This window comes from Myxocyprinus asiaticus, chromosome 23 (assembly GCF_019703515.2).
Source record: "Myxocyprinus asiaticus isolate MX2 ecotype Aquarium Trade chromosome 23, UBuf_Myxa_2, whole genome shotgun sequence".
Taxonomy (NCBI): domain Eukaryota; kingdom Metazoa; phylum Chordata; class Actinopteri; order Cypriniformes; family Catostomidae; genus Myxocyprinus; species Myxocyprinus asiaticus.
In genome coordinates, this window is record NC_059366.1 from 39271078 (window position 1) to 39296864 (window position 25787).

The 25787-nt window shown below is 35.2% G+C and overlaps 1 protein-coding gene across 2 annotated transcripts in view; it reads left to right on the forward strand.

The window, feature by feature from the left end:
* Nucleotides 1-25787, forward strand: part of LOC127414410 (cGMP-dependent protein kinase 1-like) — a 116449-nt gene that overhangs the window by 63027 nt on the left and 27635 nt on the right. For both annotated transcript variants that reach the window (XM_051652419.1, XM_051652418.1), the window contains exons 4-7: nt 4383-4488; nt 6092-6155; nt 22587-22664; nt 22767-22861. In XM_051652419.1, coding sequence (XP_051508379.1) covers nt 4383-4488; nt 6092-6155; nt 22587-22664; nt 22767-22861 — 343 coding nt within the window. The remainder of the gene's footprint in view (nt 1-4382; nt 4489-6091; nt 6156-22586; nt 22665-22766; nt 22862-25787) is intronic.

Consider the following 25787-nt stretch of genomic DNA (forward strand, 5'->3'; position numbering starts at 1 on the left):
AAATAGATGAAGAAACAGAGGGGACATGGGATCCTTCAGAGACAGAGGGAAATTATGTTGGAGATCAAAATCCCCATATTTCCATGGATGAAGAGGTTTCAGAGACAGAGGTTGCTTTATAGACAGAGGGCAATGTACAGTAGTTGAAAATTCAGAAGCTGAATTCTCCTTGGATGATTTAGAGGACGAGTTTGCCTTAGGATCTGATAGCAACGAAGAAACCCAGCAGCCATCAAGAAGTGTGGGGCTATGGAAATCTAAAGATGGTAATATAGAATGGTCATCTACACCAGTGGTTCTCAAACTTATTTGTACCAAGGCACATCTTTGTAAATATTAAATTTCCAAGGCACACCATTTTTTTCCTCAAAATACAATGAATCTCCGCTTAAACCATTTTCACATGGTATATCTTCACTATCTCTCGGTCCATGCGTGCACGCGAAAGAGAGAAGAGGAGAGCGCTCGCAGCCGTGTGAGACTGAGAAAACGGCACTTTGAATGCAAAACTAACTAACGTGCCTCTTTTAAAAGTACTTGGTATATGATGCAAGATGCATCAGGGAGTTTTTATTCTGATTGTAGGTTGCAATAATAAGTTAATAACTTTGGGTGTAAGATCAGCTGTCACTAGCACCGATGCAGCCAAATAATTGTCCAAATTCACATGCAGTAATTTTCACTCGCAAATGCTGGAGCTCTACAAATTCCATGCCACGATACACCAGTGTGCCGCGGCACGCCGTTTGAGAACCACTGATCTACACACACACACACACACACACACACACACACACACACACACACACACACACACAAAAGCAGAGGCAGACAGCCAGCCTCCAGAGTTATCAAAATGGCTCCAGGCCCAACATGATTCGCTGTCACCTGAGTCCACAACATACAATCAGCTTCTGAAATTTGAAGTTTAATTATGCTTCAGTAGTTCGCAGTTAATGTAATCCTGTATTAAGAAGAGTGTAAACGTGTGGCTCACTATTCTTACTCTGGCTGTGTGATTGGTCGGATTAAATGAACTTGCTCCTCCTGAACCTTGTCAATAAAATGACATAAAGTTTGTGAAAATGTTCAATGAAATTATAATATATTTAAAAAAAAATAGATGTTATACTTGGTTTAGAGTCACAGCTTGTGAAAATGAAAATGTAAAATAAAATTCTAAAATGTTTAAAAATAAATACAGTTTAATTTTCATAAATTCTCATATATCTCATTTTTGTTTATTTTTTGACAAGTTTTTTCAAATAATTGATTTTTGGTGAATTGTATGAACCCAGCATACTGTGTGGGTCAATTTGACCTCTAACACAAAGGGAGGACCTATTTTTTTTTTTTTTTAACACAATAGGAGGGCTAAAGATGAATAATACCTAGAGATTGACCTTGTATTCAGATTGTCCCTTACCACATCCTTCACGGTTTTAGCAATTAATGCTTGTTGAGTTATTAATAATAAAAAGTATATCCTTTCTTATATGCTGAGAACTTTCCTGACCCATGACTTATAAAAATATGATTCTTTTTATTTCTTAAATTATTTACCTTCTTTAACCTTATTTATGTAGCTATAAATCTGTTGTTTTATTTATTTACTTTATTTTAATTATTTATTTATTTATTTTCCTTCACCTGTACTTTTTGTCTGTATGACTCAGTGATTATATTCATACATTGTTGGATCTGTGTAATTTTGTACATCTTATTGAAAAATTGTATTGCACCTTCTGTTTTTCATTTAAAAAATCCACAGTTTTAGTAAAGTGTGGACTTTTCAGATGGTCCCTTACCACACCCTTCACAGTATTAACCTGTTTCAGCACAATGTGTGGACTTTTCAGATGACCCCTTACCCACCGTATGAAAAATATCCAACTTATGTAAATGTTAAATGTACGATCTTGAACGATTTCACCATGACGCCATCTGACCAGCTTACGGGACAAGTCCCGTAAATCGTATTAAAATATGAATTGATGCGTACTGTATCGAATCAATACAGGACGCATCAATTCATATATAAATATGGGGCGATCCCGTATTTTACGGGATGATCCCGTATTTTACAGGACAGGTGGCAACCCTACCTGGAGGTCTAATACTTTCTCATGAGCAAAGTATGGATGCGGAAAATCGTGTGTTTATTGGGAGAAATTGTAAATCGGGAGTACAGCGGGAGGAGAGGTGGAAAAATGGGAGAAACCCTGTAAAATTGGGAGTGTTGGCAGGTATGCTAACATTTTGCATGCAGGAAGGCTGGCTAACACCTTGTCCTAACCAGACGTGACACGATAAGTTTCCAGCTACAAGCAATCTGTCTGTCCACACTAGGCGTGATGCAACACTGCGATAATCATACACTAAAATTATGATAAATGATAATAAAATCAGAAAAGAACAGTCAGATGTCGGTTTATTAAACACAACTCATTTTCTCAATGAAGCTGCGTATGAACGTACTCTTTTCTACGGCAAACCCACACATATTGTACACAAGGCAAAATTATTTTATGAATCGTATCCAAATTCAGTCTGATACCATTTTTTATGTTCATGCGGTCTGGTTAGGACACTGTGTAAAAGAACCAATCTGGAGAAGACAAGAGACTGAACAAGGACCCCGTTTACACCTGGTTTTAATATGCATCTCAGATGATCCGATCACACCTGGTCAGGAGAGACACATCGCTGTTTACACCTGGTCACTTAAATGTGTCTACTGTGACCACTTGTGTTCAGATTTCGAGGGGAGGGTCCCTGATTTCATGACGACATACATCAATCACTCTGTCAGTGTGTTATTGCATGATAATAATCCACAAAAAAATCAGATAAGACAAAGACAGCATGAAAAAACTTGCGCGTTGTTTCTCCCAGATGCATCTGAAATTTAATCTAAGCACAAACACAACATTTCAAGCAGAATTCTGTTATTTTTGTGTAGTACCTGTATTAAAGGAAGTTCAGATGTTCGTACTTCTCATAAGTGTCCATCCGTGCATGTTGATTTCAGACACACTGAAGAAGATCCGTGAAGTTCTCATGCTTACTGTTTGTATATAATTATCATGTATATTATTTGTTTTTGTATACAGTCTTCTTATTTTGTGTATACTGTATATTGTATATTGTGTTGTGTAACAAGATGTGTATACTGTGTTATGTGTAAATCAGATGTTTATTGTAACTGTCATACTGCTATGTTGCTTGGAACTGCACCCAAGACTTTCACCCACTGTTGCACTTGTGTATATGGTTGAGTAACAATAAAGGGATTTGATTGTGTATGTATCCACTTTTTCAAATTTTCCGATCAGACGGTTATTTCCTTTTAAGGCCGCTTATAACTGGCAAAGTTTAAACTCTTGTTTTAGCGCAGTGGTTGATTGACAGGAGAGGGGTGGTGCTTCGCTGTTGCCAGGACGCATTCAGGATGGATTGGCGTTTACACTTCAAATGTGATGTGGTCACATGCATTTTAGACCACATTCTTATGTGTTTTTTGTGATCCAATCACAAAACATTTTAGACCCTGTATAGACTTGTATTTGGCGCTGACCACATGTGATCAGATCACCCGAAGCGCATCTTAAAACCAGGTGTAAACGGGGTTAAGGAGTTGTGTGGTATGTTCTAAGAGAAAGGGTCTTATCTTCCTAAAGTTGTAGAGTGCAATCTACATGATTGGGCTGTTTTTAAATGTGGTCTGTGAAGTTGAGCTGACTGTTGATGGTTACCCCTAGGTTTCTGACCATTTTGGATGGTGATGGTGTAGATACATCTAGCTAAATGGTAATGTTGTGATCAACATTCATTTAGAAGTTTCTTTAAAAAAAATAAAATAATAAAATATACATATATATATATATAATGATTAATTATTCTATTATTTTTATTTTATTTTTTTAGTACAATAAAATATTATGTTGCATTTTATTTATTTACATAAAGAATAGTTTTTTAGTAGTTTTGGTTAGTGTGTTTATGTTGATGCTGCCCTATTTGAGATCCTCATTGTTTTTAAGTAATATAAATACTGCACTTTTAACTTTAAATATATAATGTATTATATATATATATATATATATTATGAGTTATACAATTGAGAATATATTACATAGCTTTTTTGTACTAGTTTTCAAATGGATAACTTGACTGTAGTGTAATTAATAACTTAAGGAGATTGTAGCTTGGCAAGTTACAATTTCAGACTAGCTTCCTCAACACTGATCCAAATTGAGTCAAATTTAATCTTTTAGACCCTGTCGGACCTTGATAAATAATGTAAAGTACATTTGGCTTTGAATTGAGGACTCAAGTTATAAGAAAAGCTTTAAATGCTGATATTGTGAACTGTGTTTCAGCTGTGACCAGTGTAAAGTTATGGGCCATCGACAGACAGTGCTTCCAAACCATCATGATGAGGACGGGGCTCATCAAACATGCCGAATACATGGAGTTATTGAAAAGGTGAGCAGCTATCTCGTCATGGCAGTATGTAAGTTGTGTATGTATATATATATATATATATATATATATATATATATATATATATATATATATATATATATATATATATATATATATATATATATATATATTATGTGATCTTTCACAAGGACTGGGTAATGTTTTAAGGACCAGTCACTGAAAAACACATTTTGTTTTTCAATATTGAGGGGACAAGTCCCCCTATGATGGCCCCCCAGTTTTTATGGTGGTTATGACCCTGGTACTTCCGCCCATATGCGAAAATGTGATTTCAGCATTAGCCTTCTTAAATGAAATGATCCAGAATTGTATGGCACAAATTGCATTGTTTGCTGAGAATAACCAGTGTGTATCCAGCTCATCTTTAAATTTTTCTGCTGCTGTTTTTGCTGTAAACTGTAATTGGAGACTTTAATGGACTCTTATGATATGTTATGAATTTTTTATGTCATTTAAAATATTTATGCAAGAGCTGTTATTGATGTATGATCATCTCATGACACACAAAAGTGAAACATAGACACAGCTCACCCCTGTAAATGTTTTACGTTTACTATTGTACCACACAAAGATGCACAAATCTCATCAGGGACATATTATGGTCCCTCATGACAGCAGATCAGATGACCTCTCCTGCTGTCTCATACTAAACATGATTAATTTGGTTTATTATAAATTGCTGCTGATATTGTGCAATCTAAATAATGCCTTGGCTTTGTGTCTTATTACCTCTCTGTGTACAAATTAGCCAGAAACCTTTTCCTCTATTATGTAACAGACCAGATATGTTTAGAAGTTTTGTATTGTGGTGATTGAATGATATTATTGTTTCCATGGCAGAGAGCAGCTGGGTTTATTTCGATTTGTGATGATGATGACCAGCTGTTTCCATCGTTTCAAAGCCCTGCACTACAAGAAACCATTTTAATTTTTTTGTATTTCTTTCCAGTAAAGACATCTAGTCATACTTTAAACAAGATCAGTTTACTTGAAGCAAAATTGTGTTTAAAAAAAGACTTTTTTTCAGAGAAAATTTCATCTTGAATTAAGCTTTAAAATTTTCATACCCCTTTGACTAATTGTATTTTCTTGTTTTTGGCAAGTTAGATTTATTCTTAAAACAAGAAAAAACTATTTGGTTATGCAAGTAAAATAAACTTGATTCAAGATATGTTATATAAAGTCAACAGCTTGAAGCAATTTTCACTGGAAGATAAAAATAGTAATTAAGACTGTTTTTGTAGTGTACATGAAATTGTGGGAAAGAAAATGAGAGAGTGCTGAAAGTTTCTATGGAGTAATGACACACTAAAGTCAGTTTGAGGGAATTAACACTCTGCAGGTTCACGTTTGGCCTGTGACGAGTCCCAAATGCATTCCCCTTCTCGCCTCAATAACTTAGTCTTCTCTTTTGTGTCTATTCAATTAAAAGGATAAAATCCAAAAATATGAGGAAACAGATGAGTGCAAAACACACCAAAGACACTTCAGCTTTGGATAAAGAACTCTGCCTTCACCTGTAAACGGATTGATATTGTTTCTCTTTTTCACCATAATGATGTAATTTGTGTCTTACGGACAGTGTCCCGACATTCCGAGGTCATCCAGAGGAAATACTGAGCAAGCTGGCTGATGTCCTTGAAGAGGTAAGAGATCTGGCTGATCCTTGAGCAAACACAGACATTATTATATCAAAACGTCAACACATCTCTGATTATTCAAACTCCACAAACAGCACACCAGCTTGTTTTGATGATAGTTTATTCACTCTATGTGTTATAAACTCCTTTTAAAAGAACCACAATCAAACCTGTTTGTCTGAATATACACATTAGATATTGTTTGGCAGACTTTGAATCACAAAATGCTATCTTCTTAATTTAATAATTTAAACTAACAACACTTAACACCACAAATTTTACTGCAGATGGCATCTTACGTGTACCATGTTCTTATAGGCAACTGTTGGTTTCATGTCTGTTTATGTTAAGAAAGTCACGATCTCAACACTATACAGTTTTCAAGATGCATTGTTAAAGGTTAAGTGTGTAAATTCTATGACACTAGCAGCATCAAACCAAATGGTCCCCATCTGATGCCTTGGCTGAGGCCAGAAGTTTACTTGTCGGGCCACTCAAACAAACAGAGCAATGTTTTGAAAGCGCCAGAAAGTAACAGTGAACTTGGAAAGAAGAACGTATTTTAACATTGAACACTTTTACATGGTTAATATATATATATATATATATATATATATATATATATATATATATATATATATATATATATATATATATATATATATATATATGTATATGTATATATATATATATATATATATATATATATATATATATATATATATATATATATATATATATATATATATATATATATATATATATATATATGTTAATGTGTTCTTTCACATTTTAAGGCTTTTAAGCTCAGAAAGAGTCACAACTCATATTATTAAAGCTCCATATTTATACTGTTATCCAAAATGTTTTGTTTTGAACTTTTGTGGTAAATGCACATGGTTCAATATGTATTATGTGTTGGAGTGAATTTGAATGTCGTGGAGATATTTTTACTGCTATTTTACTGAATAACTGCTTCTCAAAGGAGAAAAATCTATGATTTAATCCCAGAATAGCATGAGAAGTTAAGCCATAGACATTGTGAATATCTTAGTTATCAGTCAGTCTGCCATTCACAGACATAAATGTCTACATACACATTCATCATAGGGGAGTCAGCGATGGATACACACAGTTCTCTGTGTTTTAAGGGTGAAAGATCATTGTTTTCCATTCTGTGTGGATTTGTTGATAATCTTGCAGTAACTGTGGTCCATCCATCCCTCTGGTCAGAGCTGTGTGCCTTAGCTAAAATATGACAATGTTTTCACAGCCTTTTTACACAGTACAAGCACAAGACCACACCACATCACAGACAACACAGACACAGCACAATGCAGAAACAAACAGCAGCAAAACAATGCAAATGAAAATGGCATTTTACAACGAATCAACACAATTTACTCCATGATCCAAAAAAACACTCATTATCACAGGACAACAAAACCCAACTCAAAAACATCACAGGACAACACAACAACAAAAAACATTACAGCTCAACACAACTCATCACAGCAAAACACAACTTAAAACATCGCAGCACAACAGAAAAACTGAAAACATCACAGCGCAACTCAACTGAAAACATCACAGCGCAACTCAACTGAAAACATCACAGCACAACTCAACACAGCACAACAGAACTCAAAACACCAAGGTACAATTCAACTCTAAACATCATAAAACAACCCAGCACAGCACAACTCAACTGAAAACATCATAGCACAACTCAACACAACACAACAGAACTCAAAACACCACAGTACAGCTCAACTCTAAACATCATAAAACAACTCAACACAGCACAGCACAACTCAACTGAAAACATCACAGCCAGGGGTGGAAAGAGTACTGAAAAATAATACTCAAGTAAAAGTACTGTTACTTCTTAAAAAATTAAGTTTGAGTAGAGTAAAAGTACCTCTCCTAAAAACTACTCAAGTAAGAGTAAAAGAGTAGCTCATTTAAAAGTACTCATGAGTAGTGAGTATTGAGTACTGAGTTGTGAAAGCTATGCCCCTTTATAATAAACTCTATGCTGCAATTTAAAAATGTAGCACACATACCGTAATTTACATTCCCTTTTATGGCTGTTTGCCAGAAAGAATTAAAAATATAGGTATTTTATAGGGGTTTGTGATTGACAACTTTTAAAATACATCACCAGGGTTGGGAGGGTTACTTTTGAAATGTATTCCACTACAGATTACAGATTACATGCTGTAAAATGTCATTTGTAACGTATTCTGTTAGATTACTCAAGGTCAGTAACGTATTCTAAATCTGGTAGATTTTTTCACTTGTTTTGACTATAAAAACTCTGCCAGTACAGTAAGACAAAATACACATGTTGAAAATTTGTTAATTTACACCCCTGATCACAGCACAATTCAACTTAAAAAACAAAGCATAACACAACACAACTCAACACAGCACAACAGAACTCAAAACACCACAGTACAACTCAACTCTAAACATCATAAAACAACTCAACACAGCACAACTCAACTTAAAACATCACAGCACAACTCAACTTAAAACATCACAGCACAACTCAACTTAAAATATCACAGCACAACTTAAGACATCACTGCACAACTCAACTGAAAACATCACAGCACAATTCAACAAAAAAAAACAAAGCATAACACAACTCAAAACATTACAGCACAACGTAAAACATCACAGCACAACAGAACATCTCAAAACATCACAGCACAACACAACTTAAAAACATCACAACACAACTCAAAAACATCACAGGACAACACAACAACTCAAAACATCAAAGGACAACACAAACATCACAGCACAACTCATCTCAAAACATCACAGCACAACTCATCTCAAAACATCACAGCACAACAGAACTCAAAACACCACAGTACAACTCAACTCTAAACATCATAAAACAACTCAACACAGCACAACTCAACTTAAAACATCACAGCACAACTCAACTGAAGGTATCACAGCACAACTCAAATGAAAACATCACAGCACAACTCAACACAACATAACAGAACTCAAAACACCAAGGTACAATTCAACTCTAAACATCATAAAACAACCCAGCACAGCACAACTCAACTGAAAACATCATAGCACAACTCAACACAACACAACAGAACTCAAAACACCACAGTACAGCTCAACTCTAAACATCATAAAACAACTCAACACAGCACAGCACAACTCAACTGAAAACATCACAGCCAGGGGTGGAAAGAGTACTGAAAAATAATACTCAAGTAAAAGTACTGTTACTTCTTAAAAAATTAAGTTTGAGTAGAGTAAAAGTACCTCTCCTAAAAACTACTCAAGTAAGAGTAAAAGAGTAGCTCATTTAAAAGTACTCATGAGTAGTGAGTATTGAGTACTGAGTTGTGAAAGCTATGCCCCTTTATAATAAACTCTATGCTGCAATTTAAAAATGTAGCTCACATACCGTAATTTACATTCCCTTTTATGGCTGTTTGCCAGAAAGAATTAAAAATATAGGTATTTTATAGGGGTTTGTGATTGACAACTTTTAAAATACATCACCAGGGTTGGGAGGGTTACTTTTGAAATGTATTCCACTACAGATTACAGATTACATGCTGTAAAATGTCATTTGTAACGTATTCTGTTAGATTACTCAAGGTCAGTAACGTATTCTAAATCTGGTAGATTTTTTCACTTGTTTTGACTATAAAAACACTGCCAGTACAGTAAGACAAAATACACATGTTAAAAATTTGTTAATTTACACCCCTGATCACAGCACAATTCAACTTAAAAAACAAAGCATAACACAACACAACTCAACACAGCACAACAGAACTCAAAACACCACAGTACAACTCAACTCTAAACATCATGAAACAACTCAACACAGCACAACTCAACTTAAAACATCACAGCACAACTCAACTTAAAACATCACAGCACAACTCAACTTAAAACATCACAGCACAACTCAACTTAAAATATCACAGCACAACTTAAAACATCACTGCACAACTCAACTGAAAACATCACAGCACAATTCAACAAAAAAAAAACAAAGCATAACACAACTCAAAACATTACAGCACAACGTAAAACATCACAGCACAACAGAACATCTCAAAACATCACAGCACAACACAACTCAAAAACATCACAGGACAACACAACAACTCAAAACATCACAGGACAACACAAACATCACAGCACAACTCATCTCAAAACATCACAGCACAACTCATCTCAAAACATCACAGCACAACAGAACTCAAAACACCACAGTACAACTCAACTCTAAACATCATAAAACAACTCAACACAGCACAACTCAACTTAAAACATCACAGCACAACTCAACTGAAGGTATCACAGCACAACTCAAATGAAAACATCACAGCACAACTCAACACAACATAACAGAACTCAAAACACCACAATACAACTCAACTCTAAACATCATAAAACAACGCAACACAGCACAACTCAACTTTAAAACATTACAGCACAACACAACTGAAAACCTACAGTAAGTGGTGACACTGTTTCCTGTTCCTGTTGCTGCTAGCGCTCATGTTTGTAGCCTGCTAGTCTGCTTAGCATTGCTTATCTTTCTATTTTCAGCGTTTAATCTCTCCCATTTTTTTTGCACACTTTTTTTTCCACTTTTATACTTTTTAACGTGATACAACTACATGCATTTTAACACGCACACCCGCCTTTCCACTTTTATCACCATAAAACTGCATGCTTTATCACACAAATTTTTTACATGGACCATTGCATTGATCTCAAACCACTGGTGATCAGGAACCACCACAACAACAAAAATTACGTGAGAGATTCACATCAATCTCAAACACTGTGAATCAAAAACCACCACCACAACAACAACAAACAATTGCGGTAAGTCATGGTATCTGCTCATATTCGTTTGTGCATTGCATGCCACATGTTTGCTATAGCTTCTTCCATCAGCAGTGAGGGATTCACATGTGATAAATGTAAGGAATTAGTCAGGCTGACAGATAAGGTTAATGTGTTAAAGCAGAGGTGCCCAAACTTTTTCCTGCATAGGGCTAAAAATCAAACTTGACTGAGAACCATTGGCCGAAAGTAAATGCTGCATTATAACAAACTAAGGGCCTGAAATTAATTTCTGAAAATTGGGGGAATTACCCCTTACACTGCTCATATGGTGGGCATTTTTTACCTTTACAAAGGTATTTTTTTTTTTCTAACCATATAAAATGAGTCCGTCATCCTTTTATGTAAAATACTTTAATTTAAACAATTAGTTCAGTTTTAAAATGGCATGTTTCAATAATTACAAAATTGCATGTTCTCTACATTGCATAATGTGCATTGTTGGTAAAAAATTTTTTTCTCATTCACGTATTTCCAAGTATTTTAGCTATTAAACTAACATAGCATACAAAACTAACACACTGACACAGAGGAGTAGATGATAGCATTTCTCCAGATTTGGAATAAGGAGCTTATTAAAAATAAATAAATAAATAAAATAACATAGCAACTCCTTCATGCCAATTGAATTAAACAATGCAAAAATAAACATTTAACAGAGAACATTAGTCAGAGATATGATTCATACACTAAAAGTGGTTAATGTTCTGTAAAATTATTATTGTATCATTAATAACACTTTATTTAACATCAAGGCTATTTAACACATCCAGATATTATTTTGGTTAATATTATTATTAATAACATTTTAGCATTTGGTAATTTTAGTGCGGGAGCTGGACACTGAACTGATGCAAAGCGTGAGAAGCGAAGTGTCCGTCTGTGTGCATTTATAGCACGAGCCTTGGCAACATCTGCACAACAGACAGCGTGAAACAAATAATGTTCAGCAATAATTCAAATGAAGATCGTGATCTATGTATTTAGAACCATATCTGATTGCAGGGGATTTTTTTTGCCCAGAGCCCCCTTTAATTTCCGACCATGGATGGAACTAGAGATGGATATGAGAAATGTAACAGGTGTTTAAGGGACTCTCTTCACCATGCAGCTGGTACATTACACAAAGCATTTTTGCTATTTCTGCCTTTCTTGCAAATGTGCTGCATTATGACAAATGAGGAAGCGCCAAGATATGATAGGTGGCTGAATTATATCGCTCCACGGCAACGTCATGCTCTTGCAATGTTGACAGCTTTGTTTATCATAAACAGAAATTATGTAGTTTTATCATGTTGCTTGCTTATGGAGACAGGGTATAATGCCATTTGCATGTTGAATTAACAGGTTTAGGTATAAAGGTATAAAGGCTTTATACATTTGTAACATCTTAAGCTCAGTAACTATGTGACAAAATGCTTCCTCACTGCGCACACTTACACTAAATTCAACAAGCTACACGTGAGAGAGAGAGAGAGCAGATTTACTTGCGCAGCTTCTGGAATTACAGTTTGATACAATATCAGGTTGATTTGAGTTGTTCTTCTGTATCTATTGGTTTACTAATTCGCAGCTGCACTGTAATGTTTATGAACGTGGAACTTGCGGGAATGATTAAAACTGTTTGCAATAGCCGCAATTCTGCGCCGAATTTCAGGCCATGCAAACTGTGTTATATTAAAATATGAAAGTTGCCCTGGTTCCCTTCCTTTATATTCCCTTTCATTATATAAAAAACATTACTCTGCAATCTGCTAAATTAATGCAATGAAAAGCTGCATCAATTGCATTTTATTTCTTCTTTTCATTTTTTCCCCTCTTGTCATATACTGCCAGGCGGGCCAAACCGTGGGCCCTGGTTTGGGTATAGAGACACACATCTGAACAGTAGTGCAGGTTAGTGAGAAAGGAAAGCTGATAGATACTGGCGTTTGGGTGACATCTCGGCAGCATAGTCATAGGGCAAAGCGACACCACTCTCCCGTTCCTGTTGGGATTTCTCCCCACTCAGTGTTACACCCAGTGATGTTATTGATGACTCTATTGTAAGGAACATGGAAATAAAGACTCCAGCCACTATTGTTGAATGCATTTCGGGTGCCAGAGCATCTGATGTCAGATCAAATTTACAAGTGCTGGCTAATGCTAAATGTAGATTTTCTAAGATTGTTATTCATGTTGCACTAACGATGTCCGGCTTCGCCAGTCGGAGATCACTTAAGATAATGTTAAAGAGGTGTGTGAACTTGCAAAAAGAATGTCAGACACTATAATATGCTCTGGCCCCCTCCCTGATCGTCGTGGTGACAAGGTTTATAGTAGATTAGTGTCATTGAATGGCTGGATGTCTGAGTGATGTCTGGAGAATAGCATTGGATTCATAGACAATTGGAAGAGTTTTTGGGGAAGACCTGACCTGCTAAAGAGAGACGGACTCCATCCCTCCAGGGAAGGTGCCACTCTCCTCTCTAGTAATACGGCTCATAGTCTTAATAGTTATATTTGACTAACTGGGGCCCAGGTCAGGAAGCAGACAAACTGGCTTATCCGAACGTCTGCTAGCTGCCTTGAAACATCACACAGGTCACATAAACTACAACACATAGAGAATGAATCACCTATATATCATATAGAGACTGTGTCTGTTCCCCGAAATACCAAACACATACCCCTCACTAAATCATTTAGAAAAAATTTGATTAAGGTCAAACTTAAAAAAATTAAAAATAAAATTGAAGATAAACATCATATAAAGATAGGGCTACTAAAGATTAGATCTTTTTCTACCAAAACACTAATTGTAAATTAAATTATTACAGATCATGGTTTGGATGTGCTCTGTTTGACTGAAACCTGGCTTAAACTGGATGAATATATTAGTTTAAATGAATCTACACCCCCAGGTTATTGTTATAAACACGAGCCTCATCTGAAAGGTGGAGGAGGAGGTGTTGATACAATTTACAGTGATATTTTTAGTGTTACTCATAGGTCTGAATATACTGTAAGTTTAATTCTTTTGAACTGATAATGCTTAATGTGACATCGTCAGAAAGAAAAAAATCTTTGTCATCTTTTGTTCTTGCAACAGTATATAGACCACCAGGGTCATATTATGATTTTCTGTCAGATATAGTGGTTGCTATGGATAGAGCTTTAATCGTTGGGGACATCAACATCCACATAGATAATGAAAATGATACACTGGGATTAGCATTTATCGATATTCTGAACTCTGTTGGGGTTAGACAAAATGTGACAGTTCCAACCCATCGCCAAAATCATACGCTAGATCTAATTTTGTCATATGGAATTGATGTTGATAATATAGAAATTCTGCCGCAGATCGATGATATCTCAGATAATTGCCTCATCTCTTGTATGATGCGCTTAGCAAAGGTAATTCAATCTACGCAGTGTTATTGTTCAGGTAGAACTATTCTTTCAACTTCGAAAGATAGCTTCACCAATAAACTTCCAGACTTGTCTCAAATACTCAGTATGCCAAAAAGTTCAGAAGAACTTGATGTTATTACAGAAAATATGGATACAGTCTTATCTAGCACTCTAGATAGTGTCACCCCCTTTGATTAAAGAAAGTTAAATAGAAAAATCTTGCACCATGGTAAAATGATCACACTCATGCTCTCAAGAGAGAAGCTCAGAAAATGGAGTGTAAGTGGAAGAATACAAAATTAAAGGTATTTCACTGTGCATGGAAGGATAGTGTCTCTAACTACAGACAGGCTCTAAAAACTGCCAGGTCTGCATATTTGATCAAACTCTTAGAAAATAACCACAATGATCCTAGGTGTTTGTTCAGTACTGTGGATAAATCGGTTAGGAATAAAACTTCTATTGAACCAGATGTTCCATCGCAGCATATTAGTAATGACTTTATGAATTTCTTTACTGATAAAATTGAAATCAGCAGAAGCAAAATTGGAATTTTGCATCTGTCTGCCACAGCACCCCAGAAGACTTAAATTATTCACTACTTCAGTTCTTCGCTGTTATAGGTCAGGAAGAGTTAACAAAAATGATCAAAACATCAAAATCAACAACATGAGTGTTAGACCCGATACCGACTAATCTCCTAAAAGAGGTATTTCCTGTAATCTCAGAACTTCTTCTTAATATTATTAACTCCTCATTATCCTTATGGCATGTCCCAAGATTCTTTAAACTGGCAGTTATCAAACCGCTTATCAAGGAACCACAGCCTGAGCCAAGCAAATAGCCTAATTATAGATTGATTTCAAATCTCCCATTTATGTCGAAAATAGTAGAAAAGGTAGGGTCCTCCCAACTATGGGCTTGAGAATGTTGACATTTGTGGACAGGCATTAGCTTGGTTTAGGTCCTATCTCTCTGACCGCTACCACTTTGTCTGTGTAAATGAGGAACTGTCAGATCAAATTAAAGTATGGAGTTCCACAGGGATCAGTTTTAGGGCCTCTGCTTTTCTCCCAATATATGCTCCCCCTGGGAGACATTATCAGGAACCATGGAATTAGTTTTCAATGTTATGGCGACGATACCCAACTTTATATTTCTTCAAATCCCGATGAAATTTCACAATTTTCCAAATTAACAAAGTGTATAAATGATATTAAAGAGAGGATGGCTAGAAATTTCCTTCTACTCAATTCTGATAAAACAGAAGTACTAATTATTGGAACAAAAACCAAAAAAATAAGATGCATCTTGATAGATGTACTGTAACGTCAACTTCTACAGCAAAAAATGTAGCTGTTATATTTGATAGCAATCTAACCTTTGAAAAACAAATTTCCAATATTTGTACAACTGCATTCTTCCACCTCAGAAATATTGCTAAGTTATGACACATGCTATCTGTTTCTGATGCTGAAAAACTAATTAATGCATTCATGACCTCAAGACTAGATTATTGTAATGCATTACTAGGTGGATGCCCTGCAAGTTTAATAAATAAACTTCAGTTGGTTCAAAATTCAGCAGCGAGAGTGCTAACTGGAACCAAGAAATACGATCATATCAGCCCCATTTTATCGGCGTTACATTGGCTACCTGTTAAGTTTCTTATTAATTATAACATTCTGTTAATTACTTACAAAGCTTTGAATGGTCTAGCTCCAAAGTACTTAAGTGATCTTCTATCACACTGTAATCCTTCACGCTCATTATGATCACAAAACTCCAGCCTGTTAACAGTACCGAGAATATCAAAATCCACAAAATGAGGGAGATCATTTTCATATTTGGCTCCTAATCTATGGAATAGTCTTCCTAGCAGTGTTCGAAACTCAGACACTCTCTCTCAGTTTAAGTCTAGACTAAAGACTTATCTATTCAGCCAGACATACACCTAATTCATCCCTCAATTCATAATTATGCTGCTTTAGTTAGTTCTGCCGGAACTAAAAATACTTCTCTTATTCTTTAACCCTGCTTTAAAGTTTATGGCATCTACGCTATTTTTATTCTATTTCTTTCCCTGTCTAAACCTCGGGATTATATCAGAGACTGCCAGATCCATCTCTGGTCCTGCCTAATGTCTGATTCTCACTGTGTCACTGAGTGATGATGACCAACTGCAGCATGTGCCAGCCAGACTTCACTTCAGTCTACTAAGACTGACTTCACAGAGTATGAATTGATGCAAACTCAAAGACATGGGATTCTTCATTAGCCACTGTCTAAAGCATGGGCTCAGGATGGAGTTCACCAAAATTACGTGCCATAAGCTTCCGTCTGGACTGCGATGCTCCTCACTGAATAATACAACACACCTCAAAAACATCACAGGACAACAGAACAATTAAAAACATAACAGGACAACACAACAACTTAAAACATCACAGCACAATAAAATTAAAAAACATCACAGGACAACAGAACAACTCAAAACATCACAGCACAACACAATTCAGAATCATCACAGGACAACACAACAATTCAAAAACATCACAGGACAACAGAACAACTCAAAACATCACAGGACAACACAACAACTTACATCACAGCACAACACAATAAAAAAAAAACATCACAGGACAACACAACAACTCAAAACATCACAGCACAACACAACTCAGAATCATCACAGGACAAAACAACAACTCAAAACATCACAGCACAACTCAACTCAAAACATCAAAGCACAACACAATTAAAAAATATCACAGGACAACACATTAACTCAAAACATCACAGGACAACAGAACAACTCAAAACATCACAGCACAACACAATTCAGAATCATCACAGGACAACACAACAATTCAAAAACATCACAGGACAACAGAACAACTCAAAACATCACAGGACAACACAACAACTTACATCACAGCACAACACAATAAAAAAAAAACATCACAGGACAACACAACAACTCAAAACATCACAGCACAACACAACTCAGAATCATCACAGGACAAAACAACAACTCAAAACATCACAGCACAACTCAACTCAAAACATCAAAGCACAACACAATTAAAAAATATCACAGGACAACACATTAACTCAAAACATCACAGGACAACAGAACAACTCAAAACATCACAGCACAACACAATTCAGAATCATCACAGGACAACACAACAATTCAAAAACATCACAGGACAACAGAACAACTCAAAACATCACAGGACAACACAACAACTTACATCACAGCACAACACAATAAAAAAAAAAACATCACAGGACAACACAACAACTCAAAACATCACAGCACAACACAACTCAGAATCATCACAGGACAAAACAACAACTCAAAACATCACAGCACAACTCAACTCAAAACATCAAAGCACAACACAATTAAAAAATATCACAGGACAACACATTAACTCAAAACATCACAGGACAACAGAACAACTCAAAACATCACAGCCCAGCACAATTCAAAAACATCACAGGACAACACAACAACTCAAATCATCACAGAGCAACACAACAACTCAAAACATCACAGGACAACACAACAATTCAAAAACATCACAGGACAACACAACAACTTAACACATCACAGCACAACAAAATTAAAAAAACATCACAGGACAACACAACAACTCAAAACATCACAGCACAACACAACAACTTAACACATCACAGCACAACAAAATTAAAAACACATCACAGGACAACACAACAACTCAAAACATCACAGCACAACACAACTCAAAATCATCACAGGACAAAACAACAACTCAAAACATCACAGGACAACAGAACAACTCAAAACATCACAGCACAACACAATTCAAAAGCATCACAGGACAAAACAACAACTCAAAACATCACAGAGCAACACAACAACTCAAAACATCACAGCACAACTCTACTTAAAACGTCACAGCACAGCATAACACAACTCAAAACATCACAGGAAAACACAACAACTCAAAATATCATAACACAATTCAAACACTTCACAGGACAAGACAACAACTCAAAACATCACAGGACGACACAATAACTCAAAACATCACAGCACAACACAACTCATCGTAGCAGCTCAAAATATCACAGCACAACTCAACTCAAAATATCACATCATAAAACATTCACAACACAAGACCCATAATATTATGTTACAGTTTTATTCATAAGTCAGTACTGTAAGTGTGTAATTTTTGCGGCACCAGCTTCACCCAACGGAATTTCAAAAAAGATCACTGCTTTCAAACAGATTTTAGAAATATCTCCCCTGTCTGCCAGTGGTCATTCAAACAGATTTTCCCGCTCCAAACTCACAATATTGGTTGAGCCAATCTTGCTGTGTCAGACTTAATGGGCCGCTCAAAGAAGCACACTAATGTTTTGATAGTCAGCTTGTTACACTCAGCTGAAATTGACCTACAAATGGCTTACTTATAGTTGACTCTCCATATTAAGCTAGAATACGAGACAGACTTAAACAAGGAAATAATTACACATGTCAATTTTAATATGTAATTATGTCAAGGAACATTCTGTAATTACACATAGTGGTTTTGCTATTATTATTTATTACATGTTTGTGTAATATGTCTAACATGGACACCATCAAATCACCAACAAATGTCCGCTGAGGAAAGCAAAATGAAATAATGCGAGTTTTGAATGCCACCGTGATTTCTGTGCCATTAAAATGACTAAACTGTCAATCACTTTTTTCTCTCCCTCAGTATAAAGTCACAGGTCAAACGTTCATCCCTTCCTTGAATAACATCGTGACATGATTTGTAAAACAAGTGTTATGAATTTGAAGGGAGTGAAGGGAGTCTCTTCAGCTAATAATTAACTTTAAATGAGGAACTGAAATTTGCTGTAGCTTTTGGAACATTAATTTTGCATATGTAATTGTGCTGGAGTGCTCTGGGGATTGACAGTCTGAACACATGGATTGAATCAGTCTTCCCTCTATTGTTTTTTTTTTTTTTTTTTTTACTTTTATTTGAAGCGACTCCATTAATTGAGCATACAATGTCATTTAAAATCCAGATATATTTGCTTCATAACTTCCCTGTGTGTATTTGGACACTTAAAATGTATTAATATCATTGCATAGGTAACAAAATATCAAGCCAAGTGGCAGGTTTTTTTTTTTTTTTTTTTTTTAAGATGGCACAAACAAACTTTTCAATTGAATAATTTCACAAAAAGAGTTTTGTTAGATTTCAAATGATAAAATAACAAATATACTGTTAAAAAATTAAGAAGTATTTTACACTTTCTGGTTGTCAAATGTTAGTAGTTCAAAGTTAATGTGATTAACTGCTCCTGTGTTACACTGTTAGGACACCTGTGTGAACTTGAGCCTTCATACATCCACTAAAATGATCTTGGGACCATCGGAAAGTAATTGCAAAAATGGCTCAGCCTCATTTGTTTGCAGATGCAACTTTGTTTGATATTTATTATGTAATGCAGTGACATTCATAAATTTTTTAATTTGACTTATGTTTCCCAATAATATTTTTGGGCCATTCTAAATGTAATTTAAGACACAGAGGAAAGCCTTTAATCCATAGTGAGGGTCAAGAGAGGAAAAATACAAAAGCATACATCACTAAGTTGTTAGCCTCCTCTTTTTTATCTAGCATAACCGGATAAGAAATCACAATATCTGTCTCAACACTAACAGACCTCACACTGCAGGAGGTGTATGTGTGTTTTGTTAGAGGACAGATTGTAGGTGATGTTGAAACAGAGTGTTTGTTTGTGTCAAAATCTGGGTGGGGTTCAGGTTCCTGGTCATATTTGATTTCATACTGATTTGTCTGGAGGTCAAGGATAGCACACAGGGGGTCAGAGAAATGTTGTATTGTCTAGCGAGCCGTGTAGAGATCTGCTGGGTCTTGACTGCAGATCCACTTGTTAATCCACATATTTGACATGCAGATCAGCTGATTAAATAAATGTGTTAATTCAGTAACCGCTCTGTTGGATTCAGTAAATGCTTCAGTAGACTAATTTAAAGGGATAGTTGACCCATAAAAAATTCATTTACTCACCCTCATCATCCCAGGGGTGGGACTTTATTTCTTCTGCTGAACCCAAACTAAAATTTGTAGAAAAATATTTCAAATCTGTTAGTCCATACAATGCAAGTGAATGGTGGCCAGAAATTTGAACCTTCAAAAATCACATAAAGAAAGCATTAAAGTATTCCATACAACTCAAGTGGTTAAATACATGTCTTCAGAAGCCATATGATTGGTGTGGGTGAGAAACAGATCTATATTTAAGTCCTTCGTTACTATAAATATCCACTTTCACTTCCACATTCTTCTTCTTTGCCACCTGGGCAGTGAGGAGAATTTATAGTAAAAAAGGACTTTAATATTGATCTTGGTGTGCTTCTCACCCACACCTATAATATTGTTCCTGAAAACATGGATTTAACCACTGGAATTGTATGGATTATTTTTATTCTGCCTTGATATGCTTTTTGGAGCTTCAAAGTTCTAGTCACCATTTGCTTGCATTGTATGTACCTACAGAGCTGAGCTATTCTTCTAAAAATATTTGTGTTCAGCAGAAGAAAGAAAGTCATAGACATCTTGGATGGCATGAGGGTGAATAAATGAAGAGAGAATTTTCAATTTTCAAATATTCCATTTACAGTTTTTCTCAATTGATTTTATGCATTTCTCTAAACTCGGGTCACTGCTCTCAATACAATTAACACAGCCATCTGAACACTTTGTAATTGTCCTAAACAGATTGTGCATTTTTCTTGATTTTCCTCATTTTCTCAAAACACTACATACAAATTTCTCTGATCTAAAATTCATGCTTTTAAAACAGTTAACACAAACAACTCTCAAATGCACATCAGGTTGTCAAATGCCTTCCTATTGATATCTGCTGTGTTAGTAATGCACACAACAAAGAAAATGCAATTTACTAAATTTTTCACACAACTGTCATGATTTGCTATCTATAAAAGAGGTCAAATATGAAAATTCAGAGCAAACAAACAATGAGGAAGAAGAAGAGGAAGAACAACACGAAGAAGAGGTGCAAAATGAGAAGAGGTAGGTAAAGGTAATGGTTAAAGGAAGAGAAAATAGGAGGAAGAAGAGATGAGAAAAGGGGAAGGTTTTCTCAACTCTTTCAGGGGTGACCACTGCATTGAAAGAGTTGAGGAAAGACCAAACGGAGATGGTGTAATGATGGTGAGCAGAGAGAAAGAGGACAGTAGGCTGGAAGAGTGAAGAACACACAGAAGAGGCTCAAATGATCTGATAGTTCCTCTAATTTATCATATTATGAATCACAGTCTCTCTGAGACACACAAAGTGTTCGGCCTAATGTGACTTCAGTCTCAACAAAAAAGAAGAGGGAGAAATGCCATTCCTCTGCATGCCAGTCAATCAGTGTCCACAATTACTGTACCATCTGTGCTTATAGTGCTGCCTTAGGTTCATACAATTTAGCAAGACTGCTATTTTTTTGTTTGTTTGTTGTTTTTTTTTGTTTGTTTTTTTACAGCAAACTTCATCATCTTTCCAGAGGAAGAGCAAGAACAACTAGAAATTTAGAGGCATTTTATGAAAACAGATGGAAAAAGTTCTTTACTATGGCTTTTTATGATAAATGTGTTATTTCAATCATATAGTTGCATGTCTATAGCTGAAAATTGTATGAATTCAACAGAGAACACATCTATAGTTTTGATGTTAGTATTTAGTTTTAATAAATGCATTATCAGGAAAGAATATGTTGCATCATTATGCAGTGAAATTGAATTGTTTTGCAAAACTGTGTGTCTGTTTCGTCCGCTGTGTGAATTGTTTTGAGAGCACTGATTATAGTTTGGAGAAATGTATACAATCGACTGAGAAAAACTGTAACTAATAAATCAGAGTTTTTTTTTTTTTTTTTTTTTTTTTACATTTACAGAATGCACAGCCCGTCAAGACAATGTGTTTTCTTTGGTTAATTGTGCAGTATCCTGCTCAGTTTAACTGATTATATTAAATTCAGACTGCAAATTCACAACTTGTGGCTTACAACTCTCAATTCATCTCTCTGTCTCATTCACAGACACACTATGAGGATGGCGATTACATCATTCGACAAGGTGCAAGAGGAGACACTTTCTTCATTATCAGTAAAGGAAAAGTAAGTCTATTTGAAAAAAAGCACAAGCACTGTTTTCATGAAGACAACATGTTGATGTCTCTTTCTCTTGTTCTCACTCCTGTCCACGCTGTCTGCGCTCAGGTAACTGTGGCTCAAGAAGAATGTCCGGGTCAGGATCCAGACCATCTGCGTTCCCTGGGGAAGGGCGACTCATTTGGGGAAAAAGCCCTACAAGGGTGAGATTGTCTTCCCTTTGTTTTTTTGTTTTTGTGTGTGTGTGATTTGTTTTTAAATATTCTTAATTCAAAAACAAACAGAAAGATATTTGAAGACGCATAATGGAAGATCTTTTATTAGCTTTTATAGGATGTTGTGCCATCTTGTGGCAGCTATGAAAAGCACTCTTGGAATTGGAAAAAGTCTTGTAATATACAATGTTTAGAGTAGCTGCACTTACAGAACAACCACATGACTACACATTCAGCTTTTAACACATTACTCTCTCATGCTCTTACCACTTTACCATCAGAAATGATCAGATACATGATAATCTGTGTTACCCTGGGAGCTTTCTAGTTCTTACATTTCTCTAATTCTATTCTATCCTATTCTGTTCTATACTGTTTTTTGCTGTGTGCTATCCTAGTCTATGGAGTTCTAATCTATTCTTCTCTGTTCTAAGATTTTTTTGTTTTGCTTGTTTGTTTGTTTCCTGTCTGATTCTGTACTATTCTAGTCTAGTCTAATGAATGAATGTTATATTTATATAGCGCTTTTCTGATACTACACTCAAAGCGCTTTACACAGTGAACAAGGGACTCTCCTCAACCACCACCAGTGTGCAGCATCCACCTGGATGATGCAACGGCAGCCATAGTGCACCAGTAAACTCACTACACCCCAGCTGTTGGTGGAGAGGAGAGAGTGGACTGATACAGCCAATTAATGGATTGGGAATATTAGGAGGTCATGATGGATAAGGGCCAATGGGGGGAATATGGCCAGCATACTGGGGTTACACCCCTACTCTTTACGAGATATGCCCTGGGATTTTTAATGACCACAGAGAGTCAGGACCTCGGTATAATGTCTCATCTGAAAGACAGTGCCTTTTTACAGTATAGTGTTCCCGTCACTATACTGGGGTGATAGGACCCACACAGACCTGCTGGCCTCACTAACATCTCTTCTAGCAGCAACCTTAGTTTTCCCAGGAGGTCTCCCATCCAGTTAGTGACCACACTCTAGAGCTACAGGTTGATATGGCTGCTGCATCTCATATAGTCTGTTCTATTGTTTTGTTTTATTCTATTTAGGACTACACTAATTACACAACAAAATAAATTCATGGCAAAATATTAAATAGCAAAAGACAATATACTATATATATATATATATAGTCTGCATTCTATTCTGATCTTTTTTCTATTGTGTTCTGTCCTATTATTTTGTTTTCTATACAATTCTGCTCTGTTTCTAATATTTTTTCTATTATATTTTATTCTACTCTAGTCTTTAAAAAGAAATTAAAAAATAAATCTAGTTACAAAGCAAAATCATTTTATGACCATGTGCAAATATAAAATATTAAAAAAAATATAAAGAGCATAAGAGGACTAAAATAAATATAGTCTCCATTCTATTCTGTTCTATTCTATTGAGCTGTTTCTACTCTGTCCCTTTTTATTGTATTGTATATTTTCTGCTGTGTTCTGTTCTATTCTATTCTATTCTACGATTTTTTTTTTTTTCCTGTTCTGTCCTGTTCTATTTACGACTGCAAATATTGTGCAAATTGAATAGCAAAAGGCAAAATAAAGAAAATAAATATTTTCTGCATTCTGTTCTATTCTGTTGAGATTTGTTCTTTTCTATTCTGGTCCCCTCTGTTGTGTTCTATTCTGTTCTATTCTATTCTATTCTATCTATCCTTGTGTTGTGTTCTGTCCTATTCAGTTGTGTTCTATACTATCATTTTCTATTTCTAAGATTTGTTTCTATTCTGTTCTTTGCTATTCTTTTCTAGTCTAGTGTAGTCTAGTCTTTTATGTTCCATTCTGTTCTATTCCATTTAGGACTGCACAATTAATTTAATTACAAAGCAAAATCATTTTATGAGCTTGTGCAAATATAAAATATTAAAGAAAATATAAAGAGCATAAGAGGACTAAAATAAATATAGTCTGCATTCTATTCCGTTCTATTCTATTGAGCTGTTTCTATTCTGTCCCTTTTTATTGTATTGTATATTTTCTGCTGTGTTCTGTTCTATTCTATTGTGTTCTGTTCTATTCTATTCTACGTTTTTTTTTTTTTTCTGTTCTGTCCTGTTCTATTTATGACTGCAAATATTGTGCAAATTGAATAGCAAAAGGCAAAATAAAGAAAATAAATATTTTCTGCATTCTGTTCTATTCTGTTGAGATTTGTTTCTATTCTATTCTAGTCTAGTGTAGTCTAGTCTTTTCTGTTCCGTTCTGTTCTATTCCATTTAGGACTGCACAATTAATTTAATTACAAAGCAAAACCATTTTATGACCTTGTGCAAATATTGAAGAGGAAAAGGCAAAATGAATGAAAAAAATATATAGTCTACATTCTATTCTGTTATATTTGATTGAGTTGCTATTTTCTATTCGGTTCCTTTCTATTGTATTCTATTCTGTTTTATTTCTGCTGTGTTCTGTCCTATTCTATTGTGTTCTGTTCTTAATTTTTTTTTCTATTCTATTCTATACTATTTAGAACTACACAATTAATTATAAAACAAAATAGTTTAATGACTTTGTAAACACAGTGCTGTCAGTTGAATATTTTAATTTTTAGTTTATTTTTTTGCAATTAATCACATAGTTTTTCAAAGCTAATCGTGATTAATCACAGATTTTGAAAGTGCTGAAATTTGACGATACTTCTTTTCCTGTCAAAATGCATTTATTTCCTTCTTAAGAAAGAAAACAAAACAATATGTACCAATAATGCTTCATTAACATTTTCCAAACAAAGATTTCCACAGTATAAAGATAGAAATGCACTATAATACCAATTCAAGCAACATTAAACGTTTCCTAAGTTTAAGTTGGAGGTTGACTAATTGAAATAGCATAGGTTACGTGTTTATTGCAATGCACATTAAATCTCTTAAACTCTCATCCTTCACAA